This window comes from Symphalangus syndactylus, chromosome 6, assembly GCF_028878055.3.
Source record: "Symphalangus syndactylus isolate Jambi chromosome 6, NHGRI_mSymSyn1-v2.1_pri, whole genome shotgun sequence".
In the NCBI taxonomy this organism is placed as follows: domain Eukaryota; kingdom Metazoa; phylum Chordata; class Mammalia; order Primates; family Hylobatidae; genus Symphalangus; species Symphalangus syndactylus.
In genome coordinates, this window is record NC_072428.2 from 52302075 (window position 1) to 52319791 (window position 17717).

Sequence of the window (17717 nt, forward strand, 5' to 3'; positions counted from 1 at the left end):
AATGAGATACCATACCCATTAGGGTGGTTACTAGGAAAAAAAAATGACTGGGCGTGGTGGCTCACGCCTCTAATCCCAACACTTTGGGAGGCCGAGGAGGGTGGATCGCTTGAGCCCAGTCTGGCCAACATGGCAAAACCCCATGTCTACTAAAAGTACAAAAATTAGCCGGGTGTTGTGGCGGGCGCCTGTACTCTCAGCTACTTGGGAGGCTGAGGTACGAGACTCACTTGAACCCGGTAGGCAGAGATTGCAGTGAGCTAAGAATGTGCCACTGCACTCCAGCCTGGGTGACAGAGCGAGACTCAGTCTAATAAGAAATTACCATGTGTCTGCCGATGTGGAGAAATTGGAACCTTTGTGCACCATTGGCAGGAATGTGTAACAGTGCAGCCACCATGCAGGACAATATGGTGGTTCCCAGAAGAGTTAAAAATAGAATTACTGTCTGATTCAGCAGGTCCACTTCTGGGTATATATACAAAATTGAAAGCAGGATCTCAAGCATTTGTATACCCGTGTTCATAGCAACACTATTCACAACAGCTGGTAGGTAAAAGTCACCCAAATGTTCATTGGTAAGTGAATGGGTAAACGAAATGTGGTATATACATGCAATAAAACACTATTCACCCTACAGAGAAGATTAGCATGGCCCCACACAAGGATAACACACAAATTCATGAAGCGTTCCATATTTTTTATTTTAAAAATTAAAAAATATATGTTATTCAGCTTCAGGAAGAAAATTCTGATATATGCTACAACATGGATGAACCTTGAGGACATGCTAAGTGAAGTAAGCCAGTCACAAAAAGACAAGTACTATATTGTGATGTATCTGGGATAAGTCAACTTTATAGAAACAAAGTAGAGTTGTATTTGCCAGGGGCTCAGGGAAGCAGGAAATGGAGAGCAGCATCTACCTGTTACATCCTAGTAGTCACTGTGTTTAGGTGTAAGGCATACAAAATGAATAGGATACAACACTTGAACTCCGGTATTAATATTAGAAGTGGTACGCTTATCACTCTTGTAGTCATCTTCACACCGATATTCCTGATACTTCATTTTCCAAGCATTTGTATTTAGTAAATGGGTAGTAGCTGTTTTTTATTATTATTTAGTACAGTAGACCTTTAAGACCTGCATAAGATTTGGTTCATACCACTGGACTGTAACTTAAATAAGTTAGTGATTCCTAGCTTAAGTGTGAAAATTAGTTTGGAAATAATTGATGTACCGTGGTAATTTAAATAAATGCAGGCTGACTCTAGAACCAGATATTGAGTTGTCAATGTAGGAGTGACTTCTTGCTTTGAAGCTTATGGGGCAAAACTCAAGTTTATGACACATGCAGAATAATTCCAAGGCAACAGTTACCGTTATTCACCATGTGTTAGGTGGCTTTCTGGTCTTATATATGAAGCGTTTTTACTTTAATTGGTTATGTTTTACAGGAGGGCTGAAGTTACATTGGATGGAGTTTGGCCAACAGATAAAACATCTCGTTGTTTAATAAAGAGCCCAGATCGCCTTGCGGATATCAACTATGAAGGAAGATTAGAAGCAGTTTCAAGGAAACAGGGAGCTCAATTCAAAGAATACCGGCCTGAAACTGGTTCTTGGGTGTTTAAGGTATAGTCATTTAACCCAGTTCAGACTTTAATAAACTATATTTGGAGTCACAAAACGTTTATGTTGGAAGGGATCCTATCCTAAATTCTATTGATTGATTGATGGGGGTCTTGCTCTGTGGCTCAGGCTGGAGTACAATGGTGGAATCATAGCTCCCTGCAGCCTTAAACTCCTGGGCTCAAGCAATCCTTCTGCCTCAGCCTCCCAAGTAGTTGGGACTATAGGCATGCACTACCATGCCTGGCTACTTTTTTAAATTTTTGTAAAGATGAGATTTCTCACTGTTGACTAGGTTGGTCTCCAACTCCTGAGATCAAGCAATCTTCCCTCCTTGGCCTCCCAAAAGTACTGTGATTACAGGTGTAAGCCACTGCACCCAGCCAAATTCTCTTTATTTTTAGAAATTCGGAAGGAGATGTACAGATACATTATGATTCACTCCAAACTACAAACCTAGTTAAAATTCAGCAGTAATGAGTTATAAACTCTGTGGGCTCATGATTCATGTCCTGTACCCACCTCCTATGAAGATTTATAAATACATTTCTAAGGTGTAATTTTTGTAATGTTTGTCATCATTAGGGACTTCAGTAATTCATCAGGCAGTTGTCTATTGTATCAACTCTTCCTATGTAACTGTCATTCTTACTTTTAAAGATTTTTGGAGATGAAGAGGTTGACTGTTCTTAATAGTTTAATCCAATGATTTCCTCCCATTCTAGGCTGGTTGAATTATTTAACTTGTTAAAGGCCCTTGGGTAGATAGAGGATAACAGGCAATATATGTCTGTGAAAATAATAACAAGTCTTTGGATTAAGTTTCCTATATTAATGATTACAGTTTAAATGACATTTTAATGTATGTTATGTAATCTTTATTAATTTACTAGTATGAGCAACTAATGCATACATCAGACGTCTTCTAAATCTTAGATAAAAGTGTGGTAGGTGATTATTTTGCTTTAAATACTTTGATATTTCTCCCCTTTTCTTTTTTCTTAAGGTAATGCTGCAAGATTGCAAAGGCAGGTATTGGGAAAGCATAATGTTTAAGTTGTTTTGTGGGGTTCTTCTCTTCCTTAGGTCTCCCATTTTTCTAAGTATGGTCTTCAGGATTCTGATGAAGAGGAAGAGGAGCATCCATCTAAAACTAGTACAAAGAAGTTGAAGACTGCTCCTTTGCCTCCCGCAGGCCAGACTACCCCCTTGCAGATGGCTCTTAATGGCAAACCTGCACCTCCACCTCAGGTAGAGAAAAAAGGACAGTGAATTTGAATGGAATCCATGATACCGAAGTTGAAAGCAAGTCATTCAGCTAATACAAAGCTGTTTTATGACCCTTGGAACTTTGAAGAATACAAACATTGGCAGTCACATTGAAACAAGTACAAGGGAGGGCGTGAGGTCATGCAGGCATCTGTCTTTTTACTTGAGAGATTTAAAGAATTCTCTTGCTGTTTGGATTATTCCTCTACAGATTGTCATTTTTAAACCCTTCGTTCTCTCTCATTTGGACTTGCTGAATTCTCTGCTTGGTGATTAACTTAAGATTTGCTCATGTGGGTTCACGCACAGTAAATTCTGCCTTTATTGACTACCTGATGTGCAGTTTAATCTTTTTCTTTACCTCCATGGTTTTTTAAAAGTTAAATTAGCTTTCTGAAAGGGTTTTTAATCTCCATTTTTTTCCAAGTTGTTTGCTTATACTTCGGGTAACCTTGATATTTGTATTTTAATAGTACATAATCTTTATGAAAAATAGTTTTGGAATGTAAATGAATAATTATTTGGCTTGGGGAGATTAGGGCCTACATTGTTTATCACAATTACTTGTATCATTGATACGGGATTTCTTTGTAAAGCATCCTCTACCTCTGAGCTGCTGAAAGCTAGACCTTTGGTATTTTCCATGCTATAATTCTTATGGCTGCTGAAACACGTGGTTTTTATGATTTATTAAATAATCTCTTAGGAGCATTTCTGGAGAATGTGTGTATATACATGTTTGCATGTACAGAGTGAGGGAAGGGTATGATAAATGTGGGAAACTGGATTTTATGTTTATAATCTTTGTAGCATTTAGAATGCCCCTAAGAAATCTCCATTGACAAATGAAATGCTATAAATAGACTTGGTTTTCCAGTTATCCATATTCATTTTGTCTGTCATATGCTTCATATCATCTCCTTTCCTAATTTTTTATAATCATATATATATTTATTATAAATATATATATATTTCTGAGGGAAAGAGTCACATGGCCTTATTTTCTGTAATAAAAGTAATATATAGGATCTTAAAGATAACCTCTTTCCAGTTGGCCCAGATGAAAAAGAAAAGCTTCATTTATGGACAGACAAGAAAATGTTTGTAATGTTGACAATCAGTAGTTTCCAGGTTCTTTAATTGCCGGAATAGAAATAGTAGAAAAATAACTATAAACTCCTATATTGACACTTGTGTATGTGAGAGCTCTTTGAAAAATTGAGCACCCAAAAATTTCAGATCAAGGTTCTAGCAAAAAGAGGTAGTAAGGATTTAAACTGGGCAAGTAGCTTTTTTTTTTTTCCTTTTTTTTTTTCTTGTGAAAGAGTTGTCACCCAGGCTGTAATGCACTGGTGCAGTCTCAACTCACTGTGGCCTCTGCCTCCCAGGTTCAAGCAGTCTCATTCCTCAGCCTCCCAAGCAGCTGGGACTACAGGGGCGTACCACCACGCTCATCTAATTTTTTGTATTTTTAGTAGAGAGGAGATTTTGCCATGTTGGCCTCAACTCATGTTGTTTTGAACTCCTGACCTCAAGTGATCCTCCCACCTTGGCCTCCCAAAGTGCTGGGACTACAGGCGTGAGTTACCACGGCTAGCCTAAAATGGGCAAGTAGCTTTGACTGAGGAAATGGAAATGGTCTTTGACCTTTTGGTTGGGAAGAGCAGAAATGAGAGAAATGGATAGAGGTATTTAGATGTCCAGACTTTAGGTTTTGTTTACTTGCATTATTTTCGAAGGCCTTGAGCTTGGTATGTTGGAGCAGAAATGTATGACTGTAGAGAATTCTTTCATATTTATTGCTCACTGACCCAAGTGAGGCAGATGGGAAATGCCAGTGGTTGGTTATTAGCACCAAAGACCCTACATTTTACTTGGCATGGGGAAACTACTTGTGCCGTTTGAGTAAACTGGAAACAGCAGTCTTCTCATCTCTGTGTCAAGATGACTGCATACTGTCACCTCACCCCTTAAAAAGGTTGATTGCACAACTTCAGCTTCTTTTTTTATTGGGGGAGAGAGGCCTGTTTCTTTAGGTATTTAGGAAGATGTGTATTTTTCTTTAATGGTCACATTTGTTCCATTACCTTTTATATGATATCGTCAGTCCCGTTTCCAGTTGGTTCTTAAGCCTCGCTTTTGCTCTTTAAAAAAGCAAGTAAGTCTAAGCAACCAGAAAACATAAAGGTAACTAAATTTTCATGTGATCTTCTCTCCTGTACCTTTTACGTTAGAGAAAATGTTGGTTGGCAGATAAACCTTAGTCACACAGATGAATTAAGGTAGTTTTTGTTCTGTGGTTAGAACATTAGTTTCAAAATCCTGGTCTGGGATCCAACTTCCAGCTGGCTGCATCGGTGCCCTGGTAAGCTTGACTTAGATTCCACAGATTTGGCATGGGGCTCAGGCATATTTATATTTTGAACCGAGGTGGTTGAAATGTGCAATCAGGTTTCAAAACTATGTTGAAAGACCTTGGGCCTTTGGCACTCAGGTAGAGATACGTGTAGGTTTTTACCTCAGCCTTATAACTGAAGTGTAACTTGTGTTTAGTAACATCAAAGCAGGCTAATTGGCTTGCTCAGAAACTTAGCATTGTTCACTAAGTGAATCCATTCAAGTAAATTAATGACTTTTTTTTTTTTTTTTCTCTCTGAGGCAAAGTTTTCTCAGGTTGGTTGAACTCTTGGGATCAAGCAATCCTTCCCACCTCAACCTCCCAAGTAGCTGGGACTGCAGGTGCATGCCATCATGCCAGATTATTTATTTATTTATTTATTTATTTTAGAGACAGAATCTTGCTATGTTGCCCAGGCTGGTCTCGGATTCTTGGCCAAATGAGTATCCTGCCTTGGCCTCCCAATAGGCCGGGAGCCACAGCGCCCTGCCTAAATAAGTAGTTTGAAACTTTTTTAAAGGAAAAAAGTGATTATTTTTTGTCGAGATGGGGTCTCATGGGGCCCATGCTGGTCTCGAACTTCTAGGCTCAAGTGATCTGCCTCAGCCTCCCAAAGTGCTGGAATTACGGGTGTAAGCCACCACGTCCAGCCAAAAACATTCTTTACAGTTAGAAAACTAGTTCTTTCTGAGACAGGCAACAATAGTAGTTATATTGGATCAAACTGTTTGCCTGAGAGGACAGCATGAATTATTTAATATCTTTTTGACCTTGGACTTGTCATTTACTCTGTTGAATGAGGATGTCTTGATATATCTTACTTTTCCTACTGAATTAAGTAAGCAATGCTGTATCTTTAGGTATTGGCAGCCTTGTTTCAATGAGGAACAGTCTTTGAGATATCTCAAGTCATTGAAGGTTTCAGTTGTGAAACCTTACCCTCCATATATTTAGACAATCATTTTACAGATATAATCTGTGTAGTTAATATTTGTAATGGGCCATGCCATTATTTGGAAATGAATATGATGCTGCCTTCAAGAGATTACACTGTAGGAAAGGGAGAGTTAAAATGATGTCCTCGTTGGCTGCTTCTTCCTATACATGCCCTTCTTTTCCATAGACCTCCCGTTAGGCTTTCTCTTCCCTTTCCTCAGTTACTTCTGAGCCATCTTTTTTTTTTTTTCTAAGTACACTTTTCTTTTCAGGACTGGCCTAAAAAGGGTACCTGATCTGCCAAGATATCCAGGAAAATAAGTACACAGACAGCTTTGGGGAGTATGTTGCAATTACTTAGATATACTTCAACAAAATTTACATATAGGGCATTCTAGGCACTTAACTATAGTTTCATAGTAATTCCCTTCCCCCTTGTCCACTTATTAGATGGTATCTTGTAGGTTTGAAGTCTGTTTGTGTGAATAGAATAAATAAAACCTTGATCTTTAGCATTCTTCCTAAACATACGACGAGTCCCTTGGGTCTCTAATCTGGTTATTTAATGAAATCCTCTCATTTTGTCTGAAACAGTGTTCAAGGTAAGCATCTCTTGCTATTAGCAGTATTACTTTGTTGAGTAGTATAGTAAATTGGAACCACTCTCCCCCTCCCCATTTTTTCTTTCCTCCCACTCACTCTCCTTCTTATCTTTTTATAGTTTACTGCTTTCTCTACCATGTGCCAAGCACTGCATTAGGTAGTAGAAATAACTAAGTAAATAAGTGTTGAACTTAGTGATGTGCTAGACACAGAAAACAGTAAGCAGTAAACCATTTTATCAAGCCTTCACAGTCTGTTGAGCCAAATATATATATACTTATGAAGTAGGAGTTTTCCCACAGTTGTTAAAATTAATTAATTAATTTATTTATATATATATATTTTGAGACAGAGTCTCACCTTGTTGCCCAGGCTGGAGTGCGGTGGCGTGATCTCGGCTCACTGCAACCTCCACCTACTGGGTTCAAGCAGTTTTCCTGCCTTAGCCTCCTGAGTAGCGGGGATTACAGGCATGCGCTACCATGCCCAGGTAATTTTTGGATTTTTAGTAGAGACAGGGTTTCACCATGTTGGCCAGGCTTGTCTCGAACTCCTGACTTCAGTTGATCCACCCACTTTGGCCTCCCAAAGTGCTAAGACTACAGGCGTGAGCCACTGCACCTGGCCTATTTTATTTATTTATTTATTTTTGAGATGGAGTTTAACTCTCACCCAGGCTGGAGTGCAGTGGCACAGTCTTGGCTCACTGCAGCCTCCACCTCTCAGGTTCAAGCAATTTTCCTGCCCCAGCCTCCTAAGTAACTGGGAGTACAGGCACACACCACCACACCTGGCTAATTTTTGTATTTTTTAGTAGAGACAGGGTTTCTTCATATTGGCCAGGCTGGTCTCAAACTCCTGACCTCAGGTGATCCACTCGTCTCAGCCTCCCAAAGTGCTAGGATTACAGGTGTGAGCCACTGTGACCGGCCACTGTTCTTAAAATTTAAGTGGGAGCCCTGGGTATCACCACCAGGGCTTTTTCCTCCTTCAGGATTTTTTTTTTTTTTTTTTTTTGAGACAGAGTCTCATTCTGTTGCCCAGGCTGGAGTGCAGTGGCACAATCTTGGCTCACTATAACCTCCACTGCCTCCCGAGTAGCTGGTTAACATCAGTTAATTTTTGTATTTTTAGTAGAGACAGTTTCACCATGTTGGCCAGACTAGTCTTGAACTCCTGACCTCAAGTGATCTGCCCACCTCGGCCTCCCAAAGTGCTGGGATTACAAGCTTGAGCCATCAAACCCGGTCTAGAATTTTTTTTGGTTTGAAAATATTTCAAATATTGGCTTAGTCATTTGCTAACATTTTAGGATATAGGTAATTGAATTTGTACTCTACCAATTTACAGTGTTTCAGCTTTGAGTGTTTACCGTTTTAAATCATAGACTGTTAGTCATAGTTGTCTTTAAAACTGCTTAATAAATGTAAATATAGGCCAGGCGCGGTGGCTCACGCCTGTAATCCCAGCACTTTGGGAGGCCGAGGCGGGCGGATCACGAGGTCAGGAGATCGAGACCATCCTGGCTAACACGGTGAAACCCCGTCTCTACTAAAAATACAAAAAATTAGCCTGGCGAGGTGGCAGGCGCCTGTAGTCCCAGCTACGCGGGAGGCTGAGGCAGGAGGATGGCGTGAACCCCGGGGGGTGGAGCCTGCAGTGAGCCGAGATCGCGCCACTGCACTCCAGCCTGGGTGAAAGAGCGAGACTCCGTCTCAAAAAAAATAAATAAATAAATAAATAAATGTAAATATAACTCTTGACATTTTTAAACATAAAGGGATTCTTCCCAGATTAAAATTGTTCCTAATATTATTACTTTGTTTTTTGGAAGAGTAGATAGTGCTCGTATCTTACGTGGTACTGCACAAGTAGAGCCCAGCTAACCTTAGGATTCAGTAACCCAAAAGTTAAATTCCAGACCCAAGATTGTGTTGGCTAGAAATTTATTTCTAAATGTTTTTAAGAAAAAGCAAAGTTACTGGAGACTTTGATATTTGTACCTTTTGTTCGTTTTTTCCAATGGTTTCTGGCTACAAGGCAGTGTTAGGAAAAGGTGACCCTGTGTAAATCAGAAAATGTAGTTGCTAGCTAGATCAAGTAAATCATAATCTTTGTCTCTGAAGACCACCATTTGTTTCACTATGGGTGCTGGTTTGGGTCCCAGACACCAGGTCATAGTATTAGAATGGGATGACTACATGAATCCTTATTTGGATCAAAGTACTTTTATAAGGGTTATCTTGGGGTAATTGATTTTAAATCACTCGAGCAAATCTGCTACCTTACCTTATCATAGAATGGGCTGAATCTAATAATTGCTATATCATATTCTGAATAAAGTAAGTCTGATTTAGAATCTGTTTGGTGTAATTTAATGCTGCTTTCCTGATCTTTCTGCTGTCTGCAGAGCCAGAGCCCAGAGGTGGAGCAGTTAGGGAGGGTTGTGGAACTGGACAGTGACATGGTAGATATCACCCAGGAGCCAGTTTTGGATACCATGTTAGAAGAGAGCATGCCTGAGGATCAGGAACTTGTGTCTGCCTCAACACATATTGCATCTTCACTGGGAATTAATCCACATGTCTTACAGGTGACGTTCTAACCCACCTTTTTTACGACAGAAAGCCAAACTAATCTTTTATCTCCATTGCATAGGATCAGGTCTCTTCCTTGGTTATTAAGACCATTGAGTGCTCACTGTAATGGGGAAAAAAAAATACAAGAATATGGCCAATGTCTGGGCCTCATTCTCTTATTCAAGGAGATAAGGCTATATTCAGAACTAGAAGATAGGGTTTCTGGTTTTAACTGCATTTGAAACCAGAGTCCTAGTTCCAATCCCAATTTTATTGTGTTTTGTTTTTGAGACAGAGTTTCTTCGCTCTGTCGCCCAGGCTGGAGTGGAGTGGTGTGATCTCGGTTCACTGCAACCTCCACCTCCTGGGTTCAACTGATTTCCCTGCCGCAACCTCCCGAGTAGGTGAGATTACATGCGTGTACCACCACCACACCTGGCTACTTTTGTATTTTTAGTAGAGACGGGTTTCACCATGTTGGTCAGTCCAGTCTCGAACTCCTGACCTCAGGTGATCTGCCCACATTGGCCTTCCAGAGTGCTAGGATTACAGGCATGAGCCACAGCCCGGCCCCAATCCCAATTTTGTAACTTTATGACTTTGTGCAAGTCATATAACATCTGTGAGTACTGATTTTTCTCTATAAAATATTACTGTGTCTACATCACAGGGTATTTTTTTTTTTTTTTTTTTTTTTTTTTGAGACGGAGTCTTTCTCTGTCCCCCAGGTTGGAGTGCACTGGCACGATCTCGGCTCACTGCAAGCTCCACCTCTCGGGTTCACGCCATTCTCCTGCCTCAGCCTCCTGAGTAGCTGGGATTACAGGCGCCCGCCACCACGCCCAGCTAATTTTTTGTATTTTTAGTAGAGACGGGGTTTCACCGTGTTAGCCAGGATGGTCTCGATCTCCTGACCTCGTGATCCGCCCGCCTCGGCCTCCCAAAGTGCTGGGATTACAGGCTTGAGCCACCGCGCCCGGCAATCACAGGGTACTTTTAAGACTGTATGTGCTCCACAAAATTTAAAAAGTTTAGTACCTGGTAGCCCAGGTTTCTTTAAGCTATGTCTTTACTTCCCTTTATCCCAGTGCCTTTTGGCATGTTATGTGTTTAACCTTTGGCTTATGTTTGACTTTAAAATTATTTTATCAGCAAACATAGCAACTGCTGTGTGCCAGGCTCCGGCGAGATGCTATAGATAGAAGAGAAGTATTATATGAATTCTGCCTTTCAAGGCACACACAGTGTAATGGGGTCCATCCATCACACAAATATACTAGCTCTGTACACAGCCTTGAGGAGGAGCAATATTTTTGGTTGTTGTAAACTGCATTTTTTTTGGTATGGCCTTTCTGGGAAGCACATTCATTCTATAGATATTGCCTTTTTAGATCATGAAAGCATCATTGCTTACTGATGAAGAAGATGTAGATATGGCACTGGATCAACGCTTCAGTCGCCTTCCTTCCAAAGCAGATACTTCTCAAGAAATCTGTTCTCCCAGACTCCCCATTTCAGCATCCCACTCATCGAAAACTCGTTCACTAGGTACAGTATAAAAGATGCTGTTTTACAAGAAAGCTGTATAGTCATCAAGTCCTGCTTTTCACTTTTCTTCTTCTAACCCAAGTGGACTTCTCTAGCAAGTATCTGCCAGACAACTATACCTGTGACATAAGGATGCTAAGAGAAATTGTACTCATAAGTATTCATTAAGAGTAGTCGGCTGGGCGCGGTGGCTCACGCCTGTAATCCCAGCACTTTGGGAGGCCGAGGCAGGCGGATCACGAGGTCAGGAGATTGAGACCATCCTGGCTAACACGGTGAAACCCCGTCTCTACTAAAAATACAAAAAATTAGCCGGGCGACGTGGCAGGCGCCTGTAGTCCCAGCTACGCAGGAGGCTGAGGCAGGAGAATGGCGTGAACCCCGGGGGGCGGAGCCTGCAGTGAGCCGAGATTGCGCCACTGCACTCCAGCCTGGGTGAAAGAGCGAGACTCCGTCTCAAAAAAAAAAAAAAAAAAAAAGAGTAGTCAGGTTTTTTGTTTTTAGAGACAGAGTCTGTTGCACAGACTGGAGTGCAGTTATGCATTTGCACTCACTACAGCCTTGAACTCTTGGGCTCAAGCAGTCCTCCTGTCTCAGCCTCCTGAGTAGCTAGGACTACAGGCATATACCACGACTCAACTAATTATTTTTTTAAATGTTTATAGAGATGGATCTTGCTATCTTGCCCAGGCTGGTCTTGAACTTCTGGCCTCAAGTGATCATCTTGCCTCAGCCTCCCAAAGTGCTGAGATTACAGGTATGCGTCATTGCACCTGGCAGGAGTGGTCGGTTTTTAAGAACTAGAATTACCTCTGTTTGTGCAGATGCAGAAGTGTATGGAGAAAAAAAGCATTTGTGCTTTGTTTAGGTTCATGTTTTTGTTTGCTTATGAACGTGGATAAGATAGTAAGCTCTGACTTCCTAATTTTTATAACATTACTTAGTTCAGCAAGTTGTCCTGCACTGTACTCGTTTTGTGCAGTCCTTACAGCACTGTCTTACTGTCTTCTAGGGACAAGTACTGCTTCTCGTAATGCACAGAGCACATCACATTTCTACTTTTCATTAAACCTTTTTAAATTCCCAGAGAAGTGATGACGTATTTGATTTTAAAGTTTTCTCTTTTCTAGTGGGCTTGTAACTATGTGGGATTGGCAAGAAAGTTTTCGTATCAGCAAAGAACTTAAGCAGATGTAGTTTCAACATATTTTGAAAGCCAGAGGAACTGGCAGAGACATTTGTTTATATTGCTTTAAAAATAAATATTTTTCAATTCTTTTGAGTTCTCTTATTATCAACTTTGCTTTTTAAAAATATTTTTAACTTCCCTTTGGTATAGAGGAAAGAAAGAAAATATATTAACCAATAAAGTATCAGTTAAACATTCTTAATAACCTTTTCCATAATGGATACTACATGAAAATCTGATACTTCAATAACTCTTAATTCCATACTTTAGACAAAAGCCATGTAAAATTGGGAAACAGGCACTGGTAATAAGAACTGTCCTTCAGCCGGGCACAGTGGCTCATGCCTATAATCCTAGTGCTTTAGGAGGCTGAGGAAGGAGGATGGCTTGAGGCTAGGATTTGGAGAGCAGCCTGGGCAACATAGCAAGACTCCATCCCTATAATACCTAGCTAGCTAGATAAAAACTTAAATGTTAAAAAAAATTTTTTTGCCGGGCGCGGTGGCTCAAGCCTGTAATCCCAGCACTTTGGGAGGCCGAGGCGGATGGATCACGAGGTCAGGAGATCGAGACCATCCTGGCTAACACGGTGAAACCCCGTCTCTACTAAAAATACAAAAAATTAGCCAGGCGTGTTGGTGGGCGCCTGTAGTCCCAGCTACTCAGGAGGCTGAGGCAGGAGAATGGCGTGAACCCGGGAGGCGGAGCTTGCAGTGAGCCGAGATCGTGCCACCGCACTCCAGCCTGGGCAATAGAGCGAGACTCTGTCTCAAAAAAAAAAAAAAAAAATTTTTTTTCAAAGAACTATCCTTCAGAAGGTCACATGTACAATTTTAAGATACCTGGTGTGTTTTATTTCATTGACTGTAGCATTGTTTAGGGTAGAATAGGAATTTGAGTTTTGATCTTTTATATGTCCTAAGAAATCGTTACCTTTAGGATTCTGATAAAGGCATGAGGAGTGGTGCCAGACTTACCTTGGCTTATCTCCTAGTCCTGTCACTTTGTAGATTTGGACAAGTCACTTATCTGAGCTCAGTTTTCTCCTATATACAATAGGAATGATAATAATGCTAATCATTTAAAAGTTTTTGAGGCCAAGAGCAGTGGCTCATGCCTGTGATCCCAGCACTCTAGGAGGCCGAGGCAGGTGGATTACGAGGTTAGGAGTTCAAGACCAGCCTGGCCAACATGGTGAAACTCCGTTTCTACTAAAAACACAGAAAAATTAGCCAGGCATGGTGGCAGGCACCTGTAATTCCAGCTACTCGGGAGGCTGAGGCAGAGAATTGCTTGAACCCAGGAGGCAGAGGTTGCAGTGAGCCAAGATCATGCCACTGCACTCTAGCCTGGGCTACAGGGCGAGACTCTGTCTCCAAAAAAAAAAGTTTTTGAAGAGTGAAATGAAATAACATATACAAATGACTTATATAGAGTCTGCTGCATATTTTAAATAGTATTAATAGTGTTGTTGCTTTTATTATTGTTGTAGATACCATCATCATCATTAGAATCTTGTCCTGATTTCCTAGTTCAAAGAGTAATTTCTGCAAAATCTGACTTAGCCTGCTTCTGGTCATCCACATCTAAGTAATTTGATAAAACATTGAATGATTTCAGCCTGATTTTTGTTATTGTTCAAGAAACAATAGCTTGTGTTTTGTAATAGTCTTTCTCCCCTTCATTCCCTCTTCATTTCAGTTGGTGGGTTACTACAATCAAAATTTACAAGTGGAGCTTTTCTTTCACCAAGTGCCTGTGTGCAAGAATGTCGTACTCCCAGAACAGCATCTTTAATGAATATCCCATCCACATCCTCTTGGTCTGTCCCTCCACCCCTGACTTCTGTGTTCACAATGCCCAGCCCAGCCCTTGAGGTTCCGCTGAAAACAGTGGGTACACGTAGGCAACTAGGCCTAGTCCCTCGCGAAAAGTCTGTCACCTATGGCAAGGGAAAACTCTTGATGGACATGGCCTTATTCATGGGACGCTCATTTCGTGTTGGTTGGGGTCCCAACTGGACTCTTGCTAATAGTGGAGAACAGCTGAATGGCTCTCATGAACTAGAAAATCATCAGATTGCTGATTCTATGGAGTTTGGATTCCTACCCAATCCAGTAGCTGTTAAACCGTGAGTCACATTTCTTGATGCTTTTTGAGAAAGGCAACATGATAGGTGAAAAAAACTATTCATTATCAGGAGGACTGGGCCCTACTTTGTCATCTTTCTAGATATAGTCCTGTGTGTGTGTGTGTGTGTGTGTGTGTGTGTGTGTGTGTGTGTGTGTGTGTGTATTTTTTTATTTTTGGTGACTGAGTTTCGTTCTGTTGCCCAGGCTGGGGCGCAGTGGCACGATCTCAGCTTGCTGCAACCTCTGCCGCTTGGTCTCAAGCTCTTCTCCTGCCTCAGCCTCCTGATAAGCTGGGATTACAGGCACATGCCACCACACCGAGCTAATGTTTCCTGAGCTCAAGTGATTGTCCTACCTTGGCCTCCCAAAGTGCTGGGATTACAGGTGTGAGCCACTCTGCCCAGCCTATCCTTCATTTTTAAAGTTGACTTTGAAAAAATAAAAAACAACAGCTGGGTGCGGTGGCTCACACCTGTAATCCCAGCACTTTGGGAGGCCAAGATGGGCGGATCACGAGGTCAGGAGATCGAGACCATCCTGGCTAACACGAGGAAACCCCGTCTCTACTAAAAATACAAAAAAAATTAGCCAGGCGTGGTGGTGGGCGCCTGTAGACCCAGCTACTTGGGAGGCTGAGGCAGGAGAATGGCGTGAGCCTGGGAGGCGGAGCTTGCAGTGAGCCGAGATCGTGCCAGTGCACTCTATCCTGGGCGACTGAGTGAGACTCAGTCTCCAAAAAAAAGAAAAAACGTCTCTCTTTTTTTTTTTTTTTTTTTTTTTTTTTTTTTTTTTTTTTTTTGAGACAGTCTCGCTCTGTCCCCCAGGCTGGAGTGCAGTGGCGTGATCTCGGCTCACTGCAAGCTCCGCCTCCCGGGTTCACGCCATTCTCCTGCCTCAGCCTCCCAGGTAGCTGGGACTACAGGTGCCCGCCACCACGCCCAGCTAATTTTTTTTTGTATTTTTAGTAGAGACGGGGTTTCCTCATGGTCTTGATCTCCTGACCTCATGATCCGCCCGCCTCGGCCTCCCAAAGTGCTGGGATGACAGGCGTGAGCCACCGCGCCCGGCCAACAATGTCTCTTGAACCTCACAATTAAGAATATTGATCCTAGGCCAGGCGCAGTGGCTCACGCCTGTAATCCCAGCACTTTGGGAGGCCGAGGCGGGCGGATCACGAGGTCAGGAGATCGAGACCATCCTGGCTAACACGGTGAAACCCCGTCTCTACTAAAAATACAAAAAATTAGCCTGGCGAGGTGGCGGGCGCCTGTAGTCCCAGCTACGCGGGAGGCTGAGGCAGGAGAATGGCGTGAATCCCGGGGGGCGGAGCCTGCAGTGAGCCAAGATCGCGCCACTGCACTCCAGCCTGGGTGAGAGAGCGAGACTCCGTCTCAAAAAAAAAAAAAATATTGATCCTAAACTTAGTTATTCTAGGTTAAGCATTATCTTGTGAATTTTGAAGGTTATTAATATCAATCTTAAAAATTGGATCAAGGTGCCGGGTACAGTGGCTCATGCCTGTCATCCCAGCACTTTGGGAGGCCAAGGCAGGAGGATCACCTGAGGTCAGGAGTTCAAGACCATCCTGGCCAGCATGGTGAAACCCCGTCTCTACTAAAATTACAAAAATTAGCCCGGCGTGGTGATGCACGTTTGTAATCCCAGCTACTCAGGAGGCTGAGGCAGGAGAATCGCCCTTGAACCCAGAAGGCAGAGGTTGCAGTGAGCCAAGATCACACCACTGCATCCCAGCCTCGGCAACAGTGTGAGACTCCATCTCAAAAAAAAAAAAAAAAAAAAATTGGAGCAAGCCTAGCTTAGCTATATGCTCATTGTAATTTAGAATCAGTTCTTCAGTATCTATAAGCTTAGCCTCATGACTTTTGATACCCGAGTATAATTTGAGAAACAGGTATCCCACAATAGCTTTTGGCCCTTGAGTTTTATCCAGTTCTAAATCTGTTAGGAGTCTCACGCTTGTTATAACCTGGCCTAAGAAGACTTTGTGTTCTGAATGCATTGATCAGATGATTTTTCTTCCCCAGTATATAGCAGATAAGTCCAGTATAGTTTAAGAAACAAAATTTCTGCCGGGCGCGGTGGCTCATGCCTGTAATCCCAGCACTTTGGGAGGCCGAGGCGGGCGGATCACGAGGTCAGGAGATTGAGACCATCTTGGCTAACACAGTGAAACCCCATCTCTACTAAAAATAAAAAAAAATTAGCCGGGCGTGGTGGCGGGCACCTGTAGTCCCAGCTACTCGGGAGACTGAGGCAGGAGAATGGCGTGAACCCAGGAGGCGGAGCTTGCAGTGAGCCGAGATTGCAACACTGCACTCCAGCCTGGGTGACAGAGCGAGACTCCGTCTCAAAAAAGAAAATTTCTTTAAAGCCACAGTGAAATGTCTGCATTCTGTTTGTAATCATAAAAAGAAACAGTGGTTTGGTTGAAGTGAAAATTCTATCTTCTGTCTTAGGTTCATTTTCTATTCTATTCCTCATTTGCTCTTGTAGCTTAACTGAATCCCCATTCAAAGTTAACTTAGAAAAACTCAGTTTGAGACAAAGAAAGCCAGATGAAGACACGAAATTGTATCAGACACCTCTGGAGCTCAAATTAAAACACAGCACTGTCCATGTGGATGAACTGTGTCCTCTCATTGTCCCCAATCCGGGAGTTGCTGTCATTCATGACTATGCAGATTGGGTTAAAGAAGCATCAGGAGACTTACCAGAAGCACAAAGTGAGTACACACTATGTTTCTAATCTTTGACGTCCCGCCGGGCGCGGTGGCTCAAGCCTGTAATCCCAGCACTTTGGGAGGCCGAGGCGGGCGGATCACAAGGTCAGGAGATCGAGACCATCCTGGCTAACATGTTGAAACCCCGTCTCTACTAAAAATACAAAAAATTAGCCGGGCGTGATGGCGGGCGCCTGTAGTCCCAGCTACGTGGGAGGCTGAGGCAGGAGAATGGCGTGAACCCGGGAGGTGGAGCTTGCAGTGAGCCGAGATCGTGCCACTGCACTCCAGCCTGGGCGACAGAGCAAGACTCCATCTCAAAAAAAAAAAAAAAAAAACAAAATCTTTGACGTCCCAATAATAGGGGTGGTATCATATGTTCACGGGAGGATGAATTTCCTGACACCAGTCTAGCAGGTAAATGCCTGTGCTTGTCATTTTCTGAGGTTGAGTTTAACTAAGCAGATTCCCAAGCAAGAAGAAATTGTCACTATGTTCTTGTCACTTTGTTCTTTTACCCGTTAATGTACAAGTTCTTCCACAAAGAACTGTAGCAAGTCAAATCCTTGGATTTATAAAATTGCATTTCTTACCCAATCCAGAGAACGTAGGGAGAGAAATACATTCCTTCTTGCTTTACTTTTTTTTTTTTTTTTGAGACAGAGTCTCACTCTGTCACTGTAGCCG

At 42.2% G+C, this 17717-nt stretch overlaps 1 protein-coding gene and 1 non-coding gene across 9 annotated transcripts in view; both read left to right on the plus strand.

Moving 5' to 3' along the window:
* NUP98 (nucleoporin 98 and 96 precursor) overlaps positions 1–17717 on the plus strand; it is a 128357-nt gene that overhangs the window by 85404 nt on the left and 25236 nt on the right. For all 8 annotated transcript variants that reach the window (XM_063641254.1, XM_063641257.1, XM_063641258.1 and 5 more), the window contains 6 exons: positions 1461–1638; positions 2722–2886; positions 9252–9434; positions 10812–10968; positions 13859–14288; positions 16804–17033. In XM_063641254.1, coding sequence (XP_063497324.1) covers positions 1461–1638; positions 2722–2886; positions 9252–9434; positions 10812–10968; positions 13859–14288; positions 16804–17033 — 1343 coding nt within the window. The remainder of the gene's footprint in view (positions 1–1460; positions 1639–2721; positions 2887–9251; positions 9435–10811; positions 10969–13858; positions 14289–16803; positions 17034–17717) is intronic.
* On the plus strand, positions 599–702 carry LOC129485527 (U6 spliceosomal RNA). Its single transcript, XR_008658674.1, has one exon. It is a non-coding gene; the product is annotated as a U6 spliceosomal RNA (small nuclear RNA).